The sequence below is a fragment of the Pseudorca crassidens genome, chromosome X (genome assembly GCF_039906515.1).
Source record: "Pseudorca crassidens isolate mPseCra1 chromosome X, mPseCra1.hap1, whole genome shotgun sequence".
Classification (NCBI taxonomy): Eukaryota; Metazoa; Chordata; class Mammalia; order Artiodactyla; family Delphinidae; genus Pseudorca; species Pseudorca crassidens.
In genome coordinates this window covers 26490990-26514678 of record NC_090317.1, presented here as the reverse complement: position 1 = coordinate 26514678, position 23689 = coordinate 26490990, and the positions used below count along the sequence as shown (strand labels likewise).

Below are 23689 nucleotides of genomic sequence, written 5' to 3'. Positions count from 1 at the left end.
TAGGGATGCTCCCAATCAGGCAAAAAAAAAGACAGGCCCTTGCACCAGTCCTTCAGGTAGCAGCCAGATAGGCTGAATTCTTTGTAAACAATTCTTTATATCCTCTGGCATTAGCAATCTGTACTAGGAGTGCAGGCTTCTATCTTCACAGCCACCATCAATCTGGGAGTGAGGGATAGTAGGCAGGCAATTTAAAATATCACAGTACTCTCTTACCCCAAACAGCAGCTTCTTTCTTCATCAAACCTTTCCTTAGTTGTTTTATGTTTTTACTAAATTCCAGAGTTCTGTAAAAGTCGATTCAGTTTTTTGCCAGTTCATTAGTTGTTTTCATGAAGGGACAGAGCTCTGGAGTTCTCTACTCTGCCACTTTTACTTATGTCCTATTGTTGTCATCTGTGGACTCCTGGGTCACTGCCCTTCACTTAGCAATGAATGATCTTAGCTTCTGATTCACTTTCACTTTCTCCAACTCTATTCCTTTCTTAATTTTTGGAGATTTTCAAATACACGTTAGTGATTCTTCCATCATCTTGGTCTCTCAGTTCCTTGAATCCCACTCTTCCAAAGATCTCCTGTACCCTATCTCAGCCATTCACTCCATATCCTGAACTTTAATATTACCAATAGCTACAACTCCTCAAAGTACTAATTTCACATATCCACCCTTAAGTGGGTCCTTAATGCTGCTGGCCAATCATACTCTATTTCTCTTGTCCATTCACTCTCCCACTCTCTTACACAACTATTTCCTACTTTCTCTCCTAAGCTCCAATACCTCCTTTCTCATCCTCTCTCTCAGTTGATGACCTTGCTTTCTATTTCAGCACGAAAACTGGAGCAATCAATAGGACTTCTATAAATTCTCACCATCAGATCTACCCACCTACCAACAACTGTACCCACATATGCTGCCTTTCCACCTGTTATTACTCTATGCTCCTATTTAAACTCCATCCATCACTTATGCCATAAACTGCATTATCTCTATCCTACTCAAGAACACTGATCCAATAATTCTCTCCTCTTTCTCCTACATCACCAGTTTTCCTTTCTATGCAATCATTCCCATCAGCATATAAATGTATTCTCTCTCCCATCTTCAAAAAAAAAAATCTTGAGTTCACTTCCTCTACCAGCTATCACCCCATTTGTCTGTGCCTCTTTGTAGCAACTCTTTTACAGAGTTGTCTGTTCTCATCGTCTCCAATACCACTCTCCCCATTCTCTCTCTTAACACCACCCAAACTCTACAAATATGGCTAGCTCTGACCTCCCTGCTGATAAATCCAATGACCATTTTTTAGTCCTCATCTTAAATGACCTATCAGAGATATTTAACGGAATTGATCATTCCTTCTTCTATTTAGCTTCCAAGATGCTATATTCTTTTTGTTTTCCTCTTTCCTTATATGTATGTGTTCCTTCTATACCTCCTTTGCTGGTTCCTCCTCTTCTCCCAGGCCCTTTAACATCAGAGTGCCCCAAGGCTCAGCCCTTGGTTCTCTTATGTCTCTATATCCAACTTGATGATTTCATCCAGTATCACAACTTTAAATATCATCTATGTGCTTTTGGCACCCACATTTCTATTTCTAGCCCAGTCCTTTCTCTAGAACACCAGATCCAAATATCCAGTTATTGGAACTTCCCTGGTGGCACAGTGGTTAAGAATCTGCCTGCAATGCAGGGGACACGGGTTCAAGCCCTGGTCCGGGAAGATCCCACATGCCGCGGAGCAACTAAGCCTGTGCGCCACAACTACTGAGCCTGTGCTCTAGAGCCCGCGAGCCACAACTACTGAAGCCCGTGTGCCTAGAGCCCATGCTCCGCAACAAGAGAAGCCACCGTAATGAGAAGCCCACGCACCACAGTGAAGAGTAGCCCCCGCTCACCGCAACTAGAGAAAGCCAGCACGCAGCAACGAAGACCCAATGCAGCCAAAACTAAAATAAACAAATAAATAAGTTTATAAAAAAAATATCCAGTTATTTACTCAACATCTCCACTTGGATATCTAAATCTTTAACAGGTATCTCAAACTTAACATGCCCAAAACTGAATTCCTGATTCCTACCCACAACACTCTACCTGGCACATAAGAGGTACTCAGTCAATATTTCTTAAATGAATAAATGTGGGGTTATAACGGTGCCTGACCATGGTACTATTACTGTGTTTTGAATCCAGAAATCAAGGGTGAGAGTCATCATCTCCTTCCTCTTTCCTGTGGCAAGACAACTCCAGCCAAGTTTGTCTTTCAATACCCTCATACTTTCTAGTTAGTCCTTTCTTCCTGCCCTTTGTGCTGACCTTCATGCTGTCCCTAAACCCTCTATTGTAGCGATCCCTGTTAGGAGAATCAAACAGACATACCTGCCCAATTTTCCAAACTGGTCATGTGCCCTAAAACTGTTTACATCTGTACCACCCTTCCAAGTCAAAACATCCAGTATAGCTGACCCCAGGTTGAAGCCAGAATTAAAATCACTCTCACTGACTTCATAGCAGAAATAATTACCTTTGCCTAGAAGTCCTAAGCATTAAGGGAAAAAATTAAAAGAAGCCTGTTAATCCAAATAATTTCCAACTGGTGAAAACATGGGTTATGGTCAGTGGGAGTAAACATTTTCAGATAGTGATGGGGAGGGGGGAGTGGAGTTAGGCAAGGGACCAATACACAGGGTGAGCCCACACGCCTAGGAGCCAATTCCCCAGGTTACATGCCCTAAGCAGTTTTTTATTTTCATGGCTTTTCCTACTTTACCTCCCAAGACCACAAATTACCTAAAATCCCTGACATTTCTTCCCCTGCCCGCAGTGGTCCTTAAGACTGCAGATTCTCAAAACAAGATAGCTCAGGCAAGAGAAATAAGGGAATGGTGTTATACAGAGCAATACAAGGGTTACTCTTTCCAATAATAGGTCACTTCTAAATCAAATGTTTCTTGGCTGGGTATTTCTTATATAAGACAAAGGCCCCATTATCTACTAAAAAAAGGATCATTCTAACATTGGTCAACCCCCATGGATATTTTAATTCAGCTCAAAAAGTGTTACCATTATGAGGAATATTTTCATGTAAAAATTTTTAATTCTGAAACTCACATTCAACTAACAATACTTGATATTAAGCAGTAGGTCATCCATATTCACTGCAATATGCTCTGAAAACCTCAGTCTGCAAAGCCCTAACCTATATTCTAATTAATCGTGCCCAAGTTAAATTTCAGCTACCCTGTCACTTCAGCAGTCGGCTTCATGTTCTCAAACCCAAAACAATCAAAGTGCCTCTTAAAATGTGATGAAACACTTGAACTTCTCTTTCTCTGTACTAAGAGCAGACTCCCTGGCTACTGGTAGGAATAGGAACATCTGCCATCACTAATTTTTGAACCAAGGTGAAATGCTCTTGCCCCAAAACCCTGCCATTCATCTTGTTTGGTATCACAAAGCTATATGCTTTTAGTTCTGATCTAATTTCTCTTCTGGAGCATTCCAGAGAAATGGAAAACTGAAGATAAGCAAAGGCAGTAGGTGGTATATATTTGAGAATCCTAAAAGAAAACTGTCTTACTATCCTGAACTTGAGCTCCAGAGGACAGGAATAGACACTCTTCACCAGAGTATCCTCAATGCTTAGCAAAGCAACAACATACCCTAAAAACTCAATAAATGAGTATTTCTTGACTAGTTGAATATCCCAGGCAGGTAGACAAATTAGGAAAGCTATACCAAAAAGGCAACAGAGGCCTTATTACATTAAAATCCTCCATGCTATCAAGAGAGTTATCTTCCTAAAACATAGATAACTCATTTGTAGTAATTAGTGAACATTTACCATAGGCTAAGCAATAAATTAATCCAGAGAAATTAGTAAAATATAGACCATCCTAAATGACTAACAACCTAGCAAAGGAGACAGACATGGTTTATTCTAATATAACCTGATAAGTGCTAGAAGCCTGTGTCAAGTTTTATGAGAACAGAGTTTAAGAAGTGACTAATTATGCACGGGTGAAGTGCCCACCAAAACTTTATAGCACAAGTAGCACGTGATCTTAAAGAATAAATAAGAGTTTACAAGATGAAGAAAAGATAGGCGAGAGGGGGTGGGTAAGAACAGTTTTCTAGTTATAAAGAACTGCATGTAAACAGAGGTCTATACATAGCAATGCCCCCACCTAAGTTCAGGAAATGGCTAGTAACTGAATATGACTAGAATATGAGGTTTGAGGGAAAAAATCATTAAAGATGAGGCTAGAAAGAAAGAATGGGGCTAGATGGGGAAGAGCCTTTTCTGCCACATTTGAAAGTCTGAATTTCATCCTGCAGGTAATGGTTTTTAAACAGTGAGTCAATTCGATCTCTTTCAGAATGTAACAGTACTTAATAATATGAAAGGTGGATTGAAAGAGAAATAATCAGAGGCATAGATTTGCAAGATAACTACTGTGGTGGTTTAAGTGAAAAATGATGTAAGATATGCCTCAAGAATTTATTCACATCCATAAAAAATTCCAATGGTAACTACCTGTACAATAAAATTTTAAGTCAACACAGTGTTCAAGGCCCTTGACAATCTAAAGTTATGCCAACCTTTCCAACCTCACTTCCTATCCTTTCTTTTCCCCACATCTTACAATCCAGCCACATGAGACTATGTACCATTTCTTCAATATGTTACGTACATTCACACTGCCACGTCTTCACTGACACACTATTTGTTACTTCTGCACAGACAACTCTCAACAAACTCCTACTCATCCTTCAAGGACCAGGTTTAAAACAGGTTCTATCTGTGAAGTCTTCCCTGACTCCATCTCTCTCAAGGCAAAAATGTATTATGCTTTCTTCTAGGCTTTCACATGACATCATTCATACCACTAATGTAGTTTTTTCTATCCCCTCTGCTAGAATGGCTGAGCTAAAACCAGTCATTAAGAAATAAAATTCAAATTAAATTTTACATATAAAATCACAAAATTAACATACATACACACACACACACACACACACACACACACACATATTGTTCTTTACCTGGTAAAACTTGAATTTGAACCCAAGAATATGACACAGTGTTTGCGGTTCACACATACTCATGTAAGATTCTAATAAAGATATAAAGAAGTCATCGTGTTCTGGCCTGCATTCAAACACTTCTAAAATGACATCCAGAACTCTATTGGGATCCAGATTAAAGCATCCTGCAACAGATGGATATACACAAATTCAAAAGTGATTATACATAATCTCTAGAAAAGCCATTAACCTTCAGGGACAACATACATAAAATAAAAATGTTTTTAAAAACAACTTCTTTTACAAGTTTGCTTCCCCTGCCCCAGAGGGAAATCTTCATAATTTTCAAGGTCATCACGGCTACTCCCCACATGTTACAGATGAGAAATATGACTTGCCCAGGATTGCAAAGTGGGTTAATGACAGGGCTTAGGCTGGAGCCCAGGACCTGTGACACTAAGTCAAGTGAAATTTCTTCTATGCCACATCATCTCATCAGTTCTTGATTACTCACGCTAGTGAAAGAGATTCACATTTTTAATTCTTAGCAAAATATGAAAATCAAACAATACAAGTTAGGCAACTAAAGGTTTTTTTATGTTTTATGCAGAAGTGCTTGGAATGTTGACAAATGAGTTAAAAGTTCAGGTTCATGAAAGTAGAGCACGATTTTTATAATCATTTTTTAATTTATCTTACATATACAACAAAACGTAATTGTACATTCATAGTTTTGGGCAGCATTCTAAAGGAAAACAGGTATACTGCTAATACTAAAAAGATGAGAATACAAGGAGTTGGGGACAAAACACAAGCAAACAGAGAAGGAAGAAAACAATCTAGGTAGAGCAGGAAAGGGAAAGGAAAGAAGCACTTAATAGGTACCGATGGCTACTTATCCTTGCTAATCTCCTAGGGTAAGCTAAAAAGGGCCAACAGACATGAATTTAATAAACATTCCTATCAGCCACCCTACTATTAATACATTATTACCTCTATTTGCATTCAGCTTCAGCTGTTACCATAATTATATTATAGCACAGTCACATCATACGTGCATTTAATTTGAGAATGCAACCATTTACACACAGCAAAATAAACAAAAGAGAGAATTTAAATGATATAGTCAATTCCACCCACCATTCCTCTCAATATAATGTATGCTTATGACCCAGAGTGAGCATATCAATCGGCTGTTCCCTCAGTTTATATCAGTTCCCTCATGCCTTGTGCATCAAGCTGAATGGAATTCTAGTATTTTTAATTACGTATTTTTCATTAGGCATAGCCCTTAAATGCAAGCTAACCACTTCATCTGGGGCAAGCAAATAAACACTGATTTCTTCTAATGCTGGAGGAAAAAGAACAACTGTGTTAACTTAGGGAGAGACGTTAGGTCTAAACACTATACACCTTATGGATGACTTAGAGGATTTTTCAAAGAAAATTCTTATATATCCTATTAATGATTTCCAGAGTTACTTCTATTATCTCCACACTTAAGTATATTAAATGCTATAAAACTAATGTCTAATTTGCAGTATCTTAGCAATCACTTAGAAAACCAAACTCTCCAAATACAAGAAGTATTTCTTTCCTCTTTTTGTGAAACGCAAAGTTAAGAATATATTTTCTTCCATTTCTCTCATACTAAGGAAAGAAAGGAACAACACAGTGATCATCTCTTACTGAAAAGAGCTCCAGGCTTTCATAAATTCTCCAAAGAGATGTTTACCTAAAGTTCTGGGAAGAAAACGTCTAAATATTTTTGCCTGTCCTTGCACCCCCAAAAAGTATGGCTTATGAATGTACAAGTGACTCCAAAATAGCAACTGGAATTTTTAAATGCTGCTGGTGGAAATAAAAAATGTAAAACAGTACGACTGCTTTGTAAAATTGGCAGTTTCCTTAAAAGTTAAACTTAACACCTACCATATGACCCAGCCATTTCATTCCTAGGTATTTACCTCAAGAGAAAAAATATCTATGTCCATACAAAGACTTGTACACAAATATTCACAGCAGCTTTATTTATAATAGGACACTGAAATAGCCATCAACATGTGAATGGATAAACAAACTGTAGTACAGTATATTTGTAGAATATACAGTGGAATACTACTCAACAATAACAAGGAAAGAACTACCAATACAAGCAACAACATGGATGAATTACAAAATAATTATGCTGAATGAAATAAGCCAGGCCCCCCCAAAAAAACTCACTATATGATTCCATTTATAAAAGAATTATAGAAAATGAAAACTAATCTATAGTTTAGAAAGCAGATCATTGATTACCTGGGGAGGAGAAAAGAGGAAGTACGGGGGGGAATGAAATACAAATGGGCAAGAGGAAACTGGGGGGGGGGAGTGATAGAAATGTGCATTATCTAGATTGTGGTGATGTTTTCACAGGTGTATACATGTGTTAAAACTCAAACTGTACACTTCAAACATGCACATTTTATTGTATATCAATTATGCCTAGATAAAGCTGGGGAAAAAAAGCCACTGACAACAGATTATAGAAGTAGGATCTAGCAAATTCTCCAACCTTATAACTGCTCCTATATTTACTAAATATAAAAGTTTAATCAACTAAATAAAAATGAATAATGCTCTACTCTGTCAGAGAGGACAAAAGATACACTGAATACACTTTTGAAAAAATGGCTGGCTTATAATTACCCATTATGCTACATCCACAAAACTTGTGAATAAGGACTAGAACAGCAACATGTTACACGGAAATGTGTTTCATTCACATTGCTTTAAAGTTTGTATTTTCAATGTGCTACAATATGAACCATTGACATTACGTTTTGTTTAAACAGTATTATTCCATGAAGGCTATTTTAACAGTGATCTGTACAGTCAACTAACTACCAATTGCTTTCTAGAGGCAATTTAAGGTAGTAACCTACACAAAAAGGATGCAACTTTTATTTATAATAGATAACCTTTGTATCTTTCACAAAAGAAAAACTGGCTTAGGAATTTTCTATTATATGTCTCAGGTGCCATAGGTTAGTCCAATCAGTTGGAATGACCTATGCTACATAATATGGAAAAAGTAGCCAAACCAAGGACTTAGAAAACCATTTTTGAAACCTTAGAGATTTGCTAAATAACAGTTAAGCTATTTCACATACAAGATTTTAGTAACAATAAGTAAGCTTGAAACGTCCAAAATAATTTTTTTCTAATGGCAGCTGTGGTAGAACAGACACTCTTGTGCTCAAACATCTTAAAAAAGGCTTTTATCCAGCCCAAGCATCAACAGTCATGTGACCTTGAGACAGATCATAAGCCTAGCTCCCTACCTCTACCACCAGCTACATTAAGGAATATACACACACACATGCCTTTTGAGGAACAAACAGGGAACCATATCGGAAGCGGAAACATTTTTAAATGGTAGACTTGTAATGGCCATGGATTCATTCCTTCATTTAAATAAACATTAAATAACTACCCACTAAGTGCCAGGTGCTTGTGATACAGAGATTAATAAAATGCCTTCCCTACCCTTGAGGAGAGTTCGCACCTTTTGGATGATACATCTTTGAAAAAATGCATTGAAAAGTAACTGAAGGCTCCCCAAAGATGGACAAGATGGCCAGTATATTAGAGCAAGTAATTGCAACTAGAGGCCAAAAATATGATAAAAGTGACAACGGTTCTTTTAGGAATAGGTCAAATTGAGATTCTTAACAGGAACAAAAAGGCCAAGGTAATATTGTAAACATGACTTGGAGAGATGTCCAGCCTGTACATTTCAGACAAGAAAACAGAATGATAGCGTCAACCATCATGTTCCTGACAGAATAAACCTTACAAGACAAAGAAAAACCATGTTTTGAACAAAAGGACATGATCTGGCTCTGGCATGTAGAATTACTTTAGAAACAGGCTATACCATGGTCTCAATGTTTTTTGTACCCCCAAAATTCATATGTTGAAATTCTAATGCCCAATGTGATGGTATTAGGAAGTGGGGCCTTTGGAAGGTGAATAGGTCATAAGAGCATAGTCTCATGAATCAGATTAATGCCCTTTAAAAAGAGAGCTCCGTTGCCCCTTTTACCATGTGAGGATACAACAAGTTAGCGGTCTGCAACCCGGAAGAGGGCCCTCATGAGAACCCAACCATTCTGGCACTCTGATCTTGGACTTCCAGCCCCCAAAACCGTGAGAAGTACGTTTCTGTTGTTTATAAGCCCCCCAGTCTGTGGTATTTTGTTACAGAAGCCTGAATGGACTAAAACAGACTAATAACTTATGCTAGACTATTTCTAAGAAATAGTATTTGCAAAAAACTGCACATCTCAAGGCAAGAACCAGAGAGCCAAGATGCACCCAACAAAATAAAAGTATAATTGTAAAAACAACTACGCTTGAGAACACCAATCGCTGTCTTCTTTTTCATAGTAGAGATAAACAACTTCTTCATAACTAGTGTATAGTAAAGAAACTCCAATAAAGCAAAACCTTAGGGAAAGGAAGCAGTCAACTGGTTTCCCTTTCCAAGGGATAGGAGAGAGTTGACTAAAAGATAAGAAGCTTCAAGGCTTAATGGCTCTTATATCCATACTGATCCAAAGACAAAATACTAAGTACACTCAAGATAATGTAGTCAAAGTGATTAAATGTCCCATAATCTACCAAAGAATAAAATCATTTGACTGGGGATTTTATTTTGTCTTTAATGTTTCTCTGGTCACTTAACAAGCAACCAAGAGGACTTGTGAGACTGAAGGAGGAGAGATTCTCACCCCACCCTTCCCCATCTCCAGCCAAATCTACAATCTTGGACACCAGGCGACAAATGAAGGTCCTGAGGTTTGGTGAAGAGGGCTCTGATTCTGGGTGAGAAGGAAAGGATCAGAGAGCCAAGGCCAAAAAGATCCTGGACCACTAAACCCAAAACCAGGAAGAACCATTTTCAATCTCTAAAACCAAACTCGGAACTTCCCTGACGGTCCAGTGGATAAGACCACGGTCCCAATGCAGGGGGCCCGGGTTCGATCCCTGGTCAGGGAACTAGATCCCACATGCTGCAACTAAGAGCCCACATGCCGTAACTGAAGATCCCACACACAACAACAAAGATCCTGCACGTGGCAACGATCCCACGTGTCGCAACTAAGACCCAGCACAGCCAGCTAAATAAATAAACAAACAAACAAACACACACAAGTAAGCTAGCTCCATGACTAATTTTTAGCCAGAACTTCTGATTTAGAGCAGCGATCAGCATACCATGGCCTATGGGTCAAATACATTCGATGTTTGTAAATAAAGTTGTGCTGGAACACAGACTCACTCATTTATTTACATGTTGTCCATGGCTGCTCTCACACTACAATGGCAAAAGTGAGTAGCTGCAACAAAAACCATGTGACCCAAAAGGAAAAAGATATTTACTATCTCATCCTTTACAGAAAAGGTTTGCTGACCACTAATTTAGAAGAAAGAAAAGAACACCTAGCTATTACTTTTTTGAAGGGCATTCAGAAGAGTAGGGTGCTTATAGTTTAGTTCAGCAATCAAAGGAGTCCATCTTTGGGAATTCCCTGGCGGTCCAGTGGTTAGGACTCTACGCCTTCACTGCCGAGGGCCCAGGTTCAATCCCTGGTCAGGGAACTAAGATCCCACAAGCCACGTGGCACGGCCAAAGAGTCCATCTCTGATATCCTTTCCTCTAATTTCTAAAAGATGCTTTTTGCCATCTTGATGCAGGGATCATTTGTGAGGCATCTATGATATGGCAGCTCAAGGGACTAATAATCACTATCCATTCCTGTTAAGTTTTTCAAGCTTACTGTCAGACAAACACCAGGCAGACTTATAATGGTTCCTATTCCTTGCTTTCTTGCAGTAAACAGCCCAAGGTTATCTGATAGGATATACTGTTTATTTAGGACATAAACATTTTGATGTGCCAGAATCTTTTAGGGAGCAAATGACTATCTTTTAACTATAGAATGATAAATAAGGATTTCTCCTGATCAGACCAAGTACCCTGAAATATAAGTGTATCTAAAATGCATGCCTCGGGACTTCCCTGGTGGCACAGTGGTTAAGAATCTGCCTGCCAATGCAGGGAACACGGGTTCAAGTCCTGGTCCAGGAAGATCCCACATGCCGCAGAACAACTAAGCCCATGTGCCACAACTACTGAGCCTGAGCTCTAGAGAGCCCACAAGCCACAACTACTGAGCCCACGTGCCACAAGTACTGAAGCCTGCGAGCCTAGAGCCCTTCCTCCACAAGAGAAGCCACCGCAATGAGAAGCCCGTGCACTGCAACGAAGAGTAGCCCCTGCTCGACACAACTAGAGAAAGCCCACGTGCAGCAACGAAGACCCAACGCAGCCAAATAAATAAATAAATTTATTTTTTAAATAATGCATGCCTCCCAAACCAGATATCAGTTCCGTCAATGGCTGGTGAAGGAGATCAGACCTCAGATAGCTTTGTATAAGATATTATCTGTCTAGGTTGCTCCTAAAGAGAAAGCAATGGGAATAAACAAGAGGAAACTCATCCAAAGATGCCATGAAAAGCAGGATGCTATGTTAGTGAACTGCTCTGGACAGATGAGACAAGGCCTACCTGAAGTCTGCACTGAGGGGGAATCCGATAAATTCTAACTCTTAAAGAGTGAGTACTCACTGGAATTGAAGTCTTAACCTCAACTTTAATGTCAATGAAAAATTCCTTTCTCAGACAATGGGGGAGGAGGGAATCAGCTAGTCAAAGAGAAACAAACACTAAGCCAGGGAGATGAACTTTCTCAAATCCTCCATGTCAGGGAAAAAAGAGGCTAGGAATCACTATAAAGTCTACTAGAAAGAGGGAAACATTCATTCGTTTTTCAGTGAGTATTTATCCAGCACCTACGTACCAGGCACTGAGGTTAGAGGTACTAAACAAAACAGACAAAAACCCTTGTCCTCATGGAGCTTACTTGCATTCCAGGGGGGTGTGGCATAAAATACGGTGCACATTATATGGTGTTAAGTGCTCAGAAGAAAGACAGTGAACCACAGGGAGTGTCGGGGTGGGGGGTGGCCATATAAGGCTACACTGCGGAGGTGGCATTTGAGTGTTTCTGGGCTAGCGTGCTTTGGAGCACACCCGACGGACTAGAACAGAGGTTTAGCCCAAGAAATCAAATTGTTTATACTCATGGAATATCCATGTGAGTTATGAGCTTGCAGTTGTGACTGTCACACTGTTCTTCAGAGACAGTAACATAACCTGTTCTCTATGGGGACAAAGTTCAAGAAAAGAAAGTACACAGCATACATTTTTCCCAGTTAGATAAAAGCACACTTTCAAGAAAATCCCTCTTTGAAATGTTCCCAAAATAACAAAGGACTAAAAAAGTATAAACTCACAAGGACAAAAAAATAGAAGAAACAAGGCCAGACAAGAGATGTCAACAAATAAGCAGATAAAGTAAAAAAAAAAAAAAAAAAAAAAAGTGAGGACCTTATACAGCAGAGAATTTTTTTGTGGGGGATACCATCTTAAGAGAGTACATGGCAGGATATAAGGAAAGACAAACTTATAGCAAGGCAGTACTGACAAACATCTCAAACTAGATCAAAATTCTGCAGGAAAAATGTAGAGCCTACCCTGGAAAGAACAGAAAGGAAACCCTACAGGAGGATTTTTTTTTAATGGGTCACTGCTACACAGGTAAGCAAGAGCCCTGCAGCCTTAGGGGACTGCCAGTCTTGGTGTTAATTTGACAATGGAAGAAAGTAGCAAAGAGACTAAATCAGCTGCCAGAACTAGACTTACTTCAAAGAAAAGGGTAAATTTAAACTAAAAGCTCCTTACCTCTATACCTGTTGGCCACCAAAAGCTTAAGCTAAAAACAAAAATTACTGTAGTAAAACTGGTTTTATCTGGGTCCCCACTGGAGAAAGGGGATAAGGATTGGGACACCTCCTCTCTCTTTCTCATCCATAAATTTCAAAAACAGAGAAAGAACTGAGAATTGAGCATAAGCATCCTCTAAAATATAACCAGTGAAGCAGGAAATATGACTTTTCCAACAGGTCTCAAAACTTAAGACATCTAGGTGTTGCAAAATCTTCCCTGAGATAGCATAACACCTAACAAATAGCAAAAACTCTTTCCATTCTTGAAAAATCAGGAGTACCCTATTTTTCTATCATTCATTCCTCCTTTCTATAGAAGCCAACTATTTCCTCCAAATGCTCAATGCAAATAAAAAGAACAATGCTAAAGAAATTCTATTTAAAAGGTAGGGAAAGTAACACTTTCCTATTTGTTACACTTTTACAACATCTGCACTTACTTTAACAGACTGTTGTAAAAATAAAATAAAATGTGTATCAAAGTTGCTCGGTATTTTTAAAATCAAGTTCAAAAGAACTAAACATCTCCACGTTTCAAGAGTTCACCGAAGATTTTATTAAAGTTTCACATTTGCTTACTTATTTTCTGCCCTCCATAAAATTATTGGAAAATACTTAAAAATTAAAGATAGAAATACTAGAGAGCAGAAACTAATACAAACACAAAGGTAAGAGTAACAAGATTTCTTATAAATATCATCCCAAATTTTTTTATTACTGATAACAATCTTAAAAGTACAAGCTAGACACTTCTCTCGTTTCTTAACTTAAAAACAAAAAACTATAGGGAATGCACTAGTTTCGTCTTTATGGATATTCTTCAACAGTTAAAAAAATTTATCTTAGTAACATATAGTATATATAGATATACGTCTTACCTATTAAAGATTTGATATTTTCTAAGATTAAATCACTAGTAGTATTTCCAGATAAATCTTGCCCCAATTCAGCAATCAGCTTGGCATAACCTTCATTTTCTTCTCTTAACAAATTAAATTTTTGCTGCTTATAACTGAAATTAAACATCATAAAGCAGATAAAATTAATTTCAATTAACAAGCTTGCATAAGAGTATTGTATTCTTCTCACTGAATTTTCTTACTCTCTTATATAAAACAATCATGAGAACAGTTGTTGAAAGTTTACCTCTTTGTCTATCTTTTAGGATAGAAAATAACAGTGATTCTTAAGGGACACCCCAATGTTAATTACACAAGGAAAGGATATCGCTAATAACATAACACTATTTCCATCATTGACAAGAATATACCTTAAAGCCACAGTTGTAAATTATTTTATTGGTAGTAATAAAAGCACTGAATATTATTTTAACTTCTAACACGGAAAAAAATTAACATTGGTTTCACACAGGTAAAGTTCACTGCTGACTCAATAACCATAGGCTACTCTTAAAAGGAAAAAACACAAGACACATGCTAACAGCAACAACAACAAAAATCTTCAAAACGCCTTTAGAAACTTCTAGTATTCAACATGAGAACTAAAAAGCATGCTCAGGTACTTGATCTGCAACATAAAAATACATGTACTTACAAGAGTTTTGTCTTGATTTTAACTGACTTTTGATTGAATTGCTGTGATTGTTTGATAAGCCCTAACGATTCCAATGTTTCTGGATCCAAGCGTTCCTTCAGAACTGTGTCTGAAACTAAATGCTGTATTAAAAAATATTAAAGGCCATTTTACTCCTCAGCATTCCAACTATGCATTCACAATATTAAAACATATTCAAAATTATTTTCCCAAATAAGAATATTAAAATCACCTTATATATATACATCAACAACTTTATTAAAAGGCTTGGAACTTCAATCTAACAAAAATGATGACTTTCCAAGTACTGAAACATACAGCTTTTTAAAACTTCACTAAAAATTATATGCCATGCTGTACACAACCTAAAAATGACAAGAACTACAGATGTAATTCTGATTAAAATTGAGTCTGTCAACTGAATTTTCTTTAAGATAATGCAGCATTTCAGCCTTCTTTGGCTTCTACTGTTTAAGTCAAATTCTATTGTCTGTCCTCGCAGCAAAGACAAGGACATTCTTCCAGGTCTGAGTAATGGCATTCCGCCTTGGTTTTAAATTTATGAACATAAAATGGTTTGCTAGACAATGATTATGATGAGCTCTAGAATTAATTATTTTTAAACTACCTCCATTCTTTTTCTCCTTGCCTAACAGTTTATGAAAAATTGTTCAGTTTAAAAGCTGTCCATATCATTTCTAGTCACTTGATAGATGCTTACCTTTTCCTTAGTTAGGAACTTACTAGGTCAGGAATATCACCAGAGGTTTTCTATGCATAGATAGTTTAAGTGATATGGTAGCATGCCTATTTCATAGAAAAAAATTAGCATGTCTAATTTTACAAAGCATTCCATTTCAAAACCCAAATCTCACCTTATAATGAACAGTCAACTGAATGTCAATACCCTCCTCCATTAACATGATTATCTGTGATTATAATCATTCCACATAAAATTTAGAAATGGAAAGTATTTTTTAAAACTTACCAAACATGTTAATACCAATTGTGTAAAATAGTCTCTCTTGCTTTTTTCTTCTAAACAATTTGTCTCAATATCTATAATGATGAAGAAAAAGAAAGATGAAAGTTTGATTTTTCTAGACTCCACAACTATAATAAGATACCTGTTTTCTTTAAAACTAGCTAAATTTAAAACTCCTCATTCTGAATTTGGGGAAAAAATTTAAACTGTGGTAAGCATAAGCAGTCCTTCATGTGCATATGAATACTTAAAGATTTATAAATTTTATAAATTATATATTATAAATTATAAATACTTATAATTTATAAATACTTATTAAAAACTTATATAAATACTTATAATTTCTCCTCATACTGAAAAACTGACCTTGTGACCAATGGCATATCCATAAAATGGTAAGTTGATTATGGAGCTATGTGCTAAGGCACTGCAAGCAACAAAGCTTCCAAAAAATACTGTTTTCAAAAATGGAAACATTAGGGAATTCCCTGGTGGTCCAGTGGTTAGGACTTGGCGCTTTCACTGCCAAGGGCCAGGGTTCAATCCCTAGTTGGGGAACTAAGATCCCACAAGCCACGCAGAACGGCCAAAAAAAAAAGGGAAACATTCAAGCAAAGTTTAAACAACCACATGTCAGAGATGCTAAGGTAAAAAGCTGAACTGGGTGACAACGAAGATCTCTTCTAATACTAAAGATCCTATTACTCAGAAGATCAAACCCTTGACTTTGGTCACCTTGGTACCATGTTCTAACCAAGCTACTTGGTCACCAACTCTATGAAAACTGTATTAAAAGGTATTTTTAACATCCTATTTTGAATTACAATTCTAGTCAGCAAACAAAACTTCACTCAAGATTTTCATTTTCTTCCTACTGAAATATTTTTTTAAAAAACTGAGACCTCCTTGAGTTTCAGTACATTATTCAAAAAATTTGTCAAACAATTTTCTGATCTAAAGTATAGAGGAAATAAACAATTAGCTCTAAATGGTAAGCATCAAAAACTTCAACCAGGATTAGCAGGATTACAAAATTGATCTCAGGATTGTTTTAACTGATTACACACCATTACCTTATTTTTAAAGTCAATTCATATTTAGAATGTGCTATAGAAAACGGCACCAATTTTAGTGATGTAATAAAAATTGCCCTCTAAAAGTTCTAGGGCTCCCCCAGACAGACATCCTACAACTGCTTTGCTTCAGTTTACTTTCTACTGCCATCACTAAGAATCAAAAGAGAAGAGGACCTATCATTAAACACATCCATATTTTCCGGGGCCTTCTCCACTTTTCCTTCTTGGACAGTGCCATCTCCCAATATTCTGGCAACTACAGCTAAGCACACAGTCAGCTCAAGCGTATTAAGGGAATTTCAGGGTGTAATTTATACAATGTAAATTGCAGTACAATCTCAATCTATCAATAAGACTTTTAATCTGTGTGTATCTCAACAATCCCTTCCAGGGACTCCTAGTTGTCTCCTCATTATCTAGTCTTCTGGTCCCTCCTCAGCCTAGAACTTCAAGGATACTGATCTTGAGGGGTCAGGACTAAAGTGGGCCTATTCTTTTAACCAATATCCATCTACCCTCAAAGGCCCTACAGTCCCTAAGATCTACCTCCAAAGTCCCCAAGATGAGAGCATTTGGGTAGCACGTTCATCCTCTTCAAGTAAAGTCTACTCTCCTCTCAGCCATCGGACCTGATTAACTCTCTGGGTTCTGACCATATTAGGAAATGCTTAATGGGACCTCAGTAAATTTCTTGGCTAAACTATCTCAATAATCAATATAGGACTCTACTATTCCAATTATGCTTTCCCTGTTTTCTTTATTCTTTTTGTTCTAACTTACGAAATCATTCATTATTTATTCATTATTTCTGACTCCTCAACCCCAAATCAGCACCTAGTAAGTTTTCTTTAATTTCCCTCTGATTTTCCTAAAAAGCCCTCAGCCATTTCCATCTCTAGGCCCAGTATCACCAACCACCTAACCCAGCTCAGAGGTCCCATCAGTGCATCAAGTCACATCAGACTCTCCTTTCGGGTTAATATAGCTCTCAGGCCCCCTCACCCTTACATGATTAATCTTTTAAAGGAAATTGTTATCTTAACCAGGAAAGTACAGCACTGATTTCTCTTATACCTGTTAAAATATTAGAAAGATAACATGATACACTAGAAAGATCATGGACTCTAGAACCAAAAAAACCCAGGTTCAAACCCTGCCTTATACTAGTTGTGTGGCCTTGAAAAATCACTTTTCTGAGCTTCGATTTTCTGATCCATGTATCTACTTTACAGAATGCTGTGAGGATTTAAATGAAATTAAATGCTTAACATACAGAAGGTGCTCCAAAATGGCACCTACATTATTATTACTGTGATCATCATTATAATTATCATCATCATTATTAGAGGTAGCTCACGTTCTCACTCCTATTCCCCTACCTCGGTCTGGGGTCACCCTTGGATCATTTTTTTTCTGCCAAGGGTGGGGGTACGTGAGTGAAGGGGCAGGTGAGGGAAATTCTCTTTCCAAGTTTGCCGTCCTGATCCTGCTCGTAAAAATGGACTGGATAGGCTAAAAGAAATTTCCCAAGAGCAACCAAACATCATCTTCATGAATTCATGTTACTAGTAAAAAGCAATGACTTGTAATAATAATTCATATTATATAACTAAATAACTATGAAGGGAAAATATATCCTAATAAAATAAGTCAATATAAAAAATTACTAGAACTTACTAGTAAGCTGATAATTGACGATTACCCAAAGAAAGATATAAAATGTACTCCTGACACTATCAATGAATAACAGCTTCCACACAATGGTACCTACAAATCACTCTTTAAGTCTTACAAATTTATAGTAAAAACAAACAATTTTCTAAATTGAAACCTGTCTCGTGTTATATTTATTAGTAACATAATATAATATCTTTAGTGCCTGCTCTAAAAATTAAGCTTAAAAGGTTTTTGTTGTTGGCATAAATCAATCAATCCAATAGACAGCATGAACAAATACTTTATCATCTAAACCAGGATAGTTTTAAGATTGAAAGAAGGCACAATTAATAATTACGCCAGGAGAACAAAACAAAAAGGGGACATACGGTCACCAGTCAATGGTCTTTTCATTTATCACTCACGGTCCACACACATTTTGACCTGTTCCCAACCTTACTGTTGTTATAAAATCTTAAACGTCCTGAAGGATCAAGGACCAGACATTTAGATTTGTTGCAGTCAAATTTGGGATTCTCAGTAAGACATTTAAGTAACCTATCTAATTCTAAGAGTTAAGATTAATGAGCTAAAGTAATTCATTCCAACTTGACAAAGTCTCAGAGGATAACTCATATTTTAAAGCGAATATTATAATGTTTGGTAATGTTTTCTAACAGGTCAAAGTTACAGAAAGCATAAGACTGATGAGGAAAACTGTGCTCAAAGATACTTTAATTCAGATTTAAAATCAGAGAAATAAATTTGTAATATACATTATTTTTTAAATCCATGCCTCCCATGGAGGGACACTACCTTTTGTTCTAAGTCAAAGAAATATTCCTTTCTTATCTTGCATGAATTCTTATTTATTCTGGACAAATAGAGAAGCTGCTATTTCCAAAGTTGGTTTCTCATCCTCAAAACAAAAGTACTTTTGATTACTTTGGCTCTTCTTGCTCTCTCTAAAATTAAGAAGAATCAAAAGAGTACAATAGTAAAGTAAATACCTCTTGAGTATCCTAAGTTTGAGATTCTGACATTCATTGATAATCTGCACTGAATAATATTAATTAGGTGGTTACTAAAATCTGAATAATTCAGACTAACTTATCTTCAGAAAACTTGGCCTTTTTACTTGAAATGACTTAATTTAGCTCAATTTTATATAAAGATACATTCTGAAACACTCAAACTATTTGAATTATAAACTAAAACTATTTAAAGCTAGCTTATAAATAGTAATTAAACTCACATCTGACTTATAATATATATTCCCTGTAAAGTAAAATATATATATATTCTAGATTTGTAGAAACATTTGTAAAATCCGCAGTTTGAAAGACAGCATTTTATTTAAAACAGTACATTAATTTACCAAACAACACTTTTTACAGGTGAAATAAAGGCTTATTAATACCTACCTAATATGCAGAATACGTCAGCAAGAATGGAGGGCATATCCTCACGAAATTCCTAATTTTAAAAAATACAATTATTCATAGTAAATACTAGAATAGCACACTAGCAATTATTATGGTTTCAGAAAAACACTCTTCAGTAAAACTTAAAAACAAAACCCTAATACCACTATGTTGACAAATAAAAGTTTTCAAGTTTCATAATATAGAGAAAATTAAGAGGGAGATAATGGTTGAAAAAAATGTTTAAATGTCTACCATGAAATAACTTGAGTTTAAAAAAAAAAAGAAACTTAAAACAAGCACCTCAGGAAATAATAAAGAACACAAATGAGTAACATTTTTCCAGTGAAGTTTCATGTCAGAAACCACTGGAATTTGGAGTACCTTACACCTACCTAAAGCAAGACTGTTAAATATGGTACATTTTTCATCTAAAACTTTAAATGTTGTGCTCATGCCTGAGTCAACACTGATCTATGCAAAGATCATAGTATTATCAGAACAAAAATCTAAAAAATGCAATAATAATTACAAGCTGTTGTCTCATAACTCAAGATTCTCTGAAGATGAAAATAATTACCAAAAATCTATCTTTATTTTCTTTATGCACTGATGTTTGCAGCCTTTGGAGAAACTGACCCGAAACTCTCCCCTCATTTCTGGATGAATACTTCAGCATTTATCCTAGATTTGTCTCCTGACTTCCCACTCCCACACCCAATTTTAGAGCCATTTTCCATTAGTAAGGATCATAGTTCAATTATTGCAATTAGTTTGCTGGCACTATAGCAACCCTAAAATTAGCCTACTTTCAGAGAGTAAAGGAAAGAAATATAATTCTAAAGAAAAAACTGGTAGCTGTAAGAGACAGACAAGATATGTTTCTGTGGCTAAGATATGGGACAGTGCAATATAGGACTATGAGAATCTAGCCACGACAAAGAATCCAGCTGCAGAAGTATATATATCACTAAGGACTCAAAGAAAGAGAAGCTAAGTAAGAACAAAACACACATTAAGTTCATTTGGACTATTCATTTTCAATAAATGGGAAAAGTATTAGAATCAAATTCCATTAACACACTAAACCCTATACTGATGCCCAATTTACAGAATGAAATAACCTTCATTGCCGATCAGACATTAGTCTCTTCTTAAGGGCTATGAAATTTGGCTATGTCTACTTGAATGCAAGTGCTCCAAAACAATAGAGCAAGACAAGAGTTTTCAAACATGGAATATTAGTTGTTGAAGAAATAGACTACTCCAACACAAGCTAATCAGATAGAGACAGTTGAGAGGTAAAGGAGAAACTCATATTGAACCTCTACTGTTCAAATACATCTCAACATGAGGGGGGGGGGAAAATCACAACTACTAAACATAGAAAGTCCTTAAGACCATCCTCAGGAAAGCACAAAAATCATACAAAGAAAAAGGCTACAGAAGCTTAAAGCAGCACAGGGGAAATTCATACTGACATCAAGAAACTCCAGGTACCACCTCAATAATACTTATTATGAAAGCTGTTCTCAACTGGGCAGATAATTTTATTTATACAAGTGTAAAACCCAGCCTAATAATAATAGAATAATACACCACTTGTAATAAAATGAAACTTAACTCCTGCTTTACAATAAACACCCTTACAATTTGAGAGTTCATCTTTCAATTCAAATACCAAACAACCATGGAAAGTATCTGGTCTGAATCTAACTTAAATTTTCTAATAAATAAAAGAGTGAAACAGAATATCCACTTAAAGGTTAGGGAAAAATCTAGTTATCATTTTCTAAAGCAAACAACAAACAACAGGAAAATTAGCATCAAGCAAACATTAGAATCATACAACCTCAATTTAAAATAATTTAATCCTCAATTTTTTTAATACATTTAATTTCTAAACATAACCACAAACAAAAGAAAATGCCTTGTTATGCTATACTGGGAGAACAGTCTAACCAAATTATTTTTTTATAGGAGCTTTTTTTTTTTTGTCCTCCCAGCTTACGTAATATTTCCTGCTCTACTCACAACCAGAGAAAAAGATTAAAATACCTATATTTCTGTCTAGCAACAATGGCTTACCAATATTATCTTAAAACATTCACTACTATAATTTTGAATAAAATGAAACACAAGTTATACACGTCAGGGATCCTTGCATCAAAGGCAAAAAGAAATATGTAACAATTATCAAATTTAAAAAACATATATATACTTACACTAATGTCATTAAGAACATTAGATGCCTGTTCATGCTTTAGATTTCCTTTAATGACATGGCATGATAACTCATAAAGAGCTTGCTGGAAATCTGTCAAACATAAAAGAAAGAGTATAATGACACAGTCTCTTGAACATGAAAGGTAGACTCTCTAGGGGAAGATCTACGTATTTCCTACTTCTCGGAATTATTATAAACATCAATAATGATTAAGAAAACTATACTTCTAATGCTTCTCTCTAGCAGACTTTTTCCTTTTATTTTCACAAAAACAATACTTAGAGTAGAAAAAAGTTAACCTTGACTCCACTACTATAACATAACTACTGCTTGAGCACTTCCTTGCAATCTTTTTCTATATGTCTACATATTTTACATACTTGCATTCATAGTTTACATCATTTGGCATTCTGATTACCTGACAAACATTTCTAAAAGCATTTTCTCGTGCTACCAAAGTCTACGAAATTATTTTTAGTGAGTGCATAGAACTCTAGCAAGTGAATATAAACTAACCATTCTTCTCGCCAGGAGATTCACAGATTTTTCTAACTATATTCAGATTATAGTCAATTCAATCGCAGGGCTACACTGACAACAGATAAGGAATAGCAGTAAATATAAAATTTAATTTTACCCATATCCTACTGTCAGAGAAATTTCTCCCCAAAATCTCATTTTCTCCTCTATTTCCATCAGAATTCAAACTAAAATACGTTCAGCCCTCTGTATCCATAGGTTCTGCATCCACAGATATGGAGGGCTGACTTTAGTCACTGTACAATGCCATTTTATATAAGGGACTTGAGGATCCTCAGATTTTGGTATCAGAGGGGGCTCCTGGAACCAATCCCCTGCAGATACTAAGGGATGATCGTAGTTACATATATACATACACACATAAAACATCAGTCCTATGAGAACTGTCAACCACATGTACAGTAGTCTCATTCACTATTAATCAGCATAGCCCCCCTTTCCTGGAGAAGGAATTTGAGGAGGGGGGAGGAGTTAATGGTCCGGTGAACACCTCCTTTCAGCCACCTTTTTCTTTAGTCCCATACACTAAAATCTTTATCTCCTTCCTCTCATTAAAAGTAGGAAAACAAGTAGCTCTAAAAACATTAATGTAAAATAAAGTCAATTTATAATCCACTTTTGAAATAAATCAAAAAATCTTTCAGGGCAATATAACAAGTTAAGAAATCAAATATCTGGGAGTTCCCTGGTGTTCTAGTGGTTAGGATTCGGTGATTTCACTGCTGTGGCCGGGGTTCAATCCCTGGTCGGGGAACTGAGATCCTGTAAGCTGTGCAGCGCGGCCAAAAAATAAAAAGTTAAAAGAGAAATCAAATATTTAAAAATCTTCTCCTTTGGTCTACTACTAGCCACAAAAAAGGAACATAACAGAAATCAAAACGTTTATCAATCCCCCTTTAAACAATGAAAATAGTATTTTACAATGAAGTAAATTCGTCCATTAAATTATTCACAAAAGAAATACAGCCAGATTATCCCAATTCCTTATGAAGAATCCATTAAATATATTCTATCTTTTTCACAAATATGCCTTCATTATGCTTATAGTAAACTATATAAAAACTAAAATGCAAAGGAAAAATTTGTTAGTACAGTAGGAATATGAGGTCAATTTCATGCTTTCAATTTCCATTAATAAAATGCTTTTATAACGAATAATAGCCATTTGAAGTTATCCAGTTAACTAAGATTTTTTAAAAAGCAATCACTCTTAGAAGCACAAAACAGCTGAGCATCATAAACTAAATTCCCGTAAGAATATGGGCTCACAGGGGCTGAGGGAATTCTAATCTTAATCAAAGG

The 23689-nt window shown here is 36.2% G+C and overlaps 1 protein-coding gene across 10 annotated transcripts in view; it reads right to left on the bottom strand.

Moving 5' to 3' along the window:
* THOC2 (THO complex subunit 2) overlaps positions 1-23689 on the bottom strand; it is a 103429-nt gene that overhangs the window by 62979 nt on the left and 16761 nt on the right. For 6 of the 10 annotated variants that reach the window (XR_010939998.1, XM_067723313.1, XM_067723315.1 and 3 more), the window contains exons 3-9: positions 21846-21937; positions 19621-19672; positions 15468-15538; positions 14480-14601; positions 13804-13937; positions 5044-5210; positions 1896-1946 (exon numbers count right to left, since the gene is read on the bottom strand). Coding sequence is in view for 9 of the 10 variants with exons in the window: in XM_067723313.1 (XP_067579414.1) it covers positions 1896-1946; positions 5044-5210; positions 13804-13937; positions 14480-14601; positions 15468-15538; positions 19621-19672; positions 21846-21937 (689 nt within the window). In the remaining variant the exon portion in view is untranslated. The remainder of the gene's footprint in view (positions 1-1895; positions 1947-5043; positions 5211-13803; positions 13938-14479; positions 14602-15467; positions 15539-19620; positions 19673-21845; positions 21938-23689) is intronic. The other 4 variants (XM_067723317.1, XM_067723320.1, XM_067723321.1 and 1 more) reach the window with 1 other exon arrangement.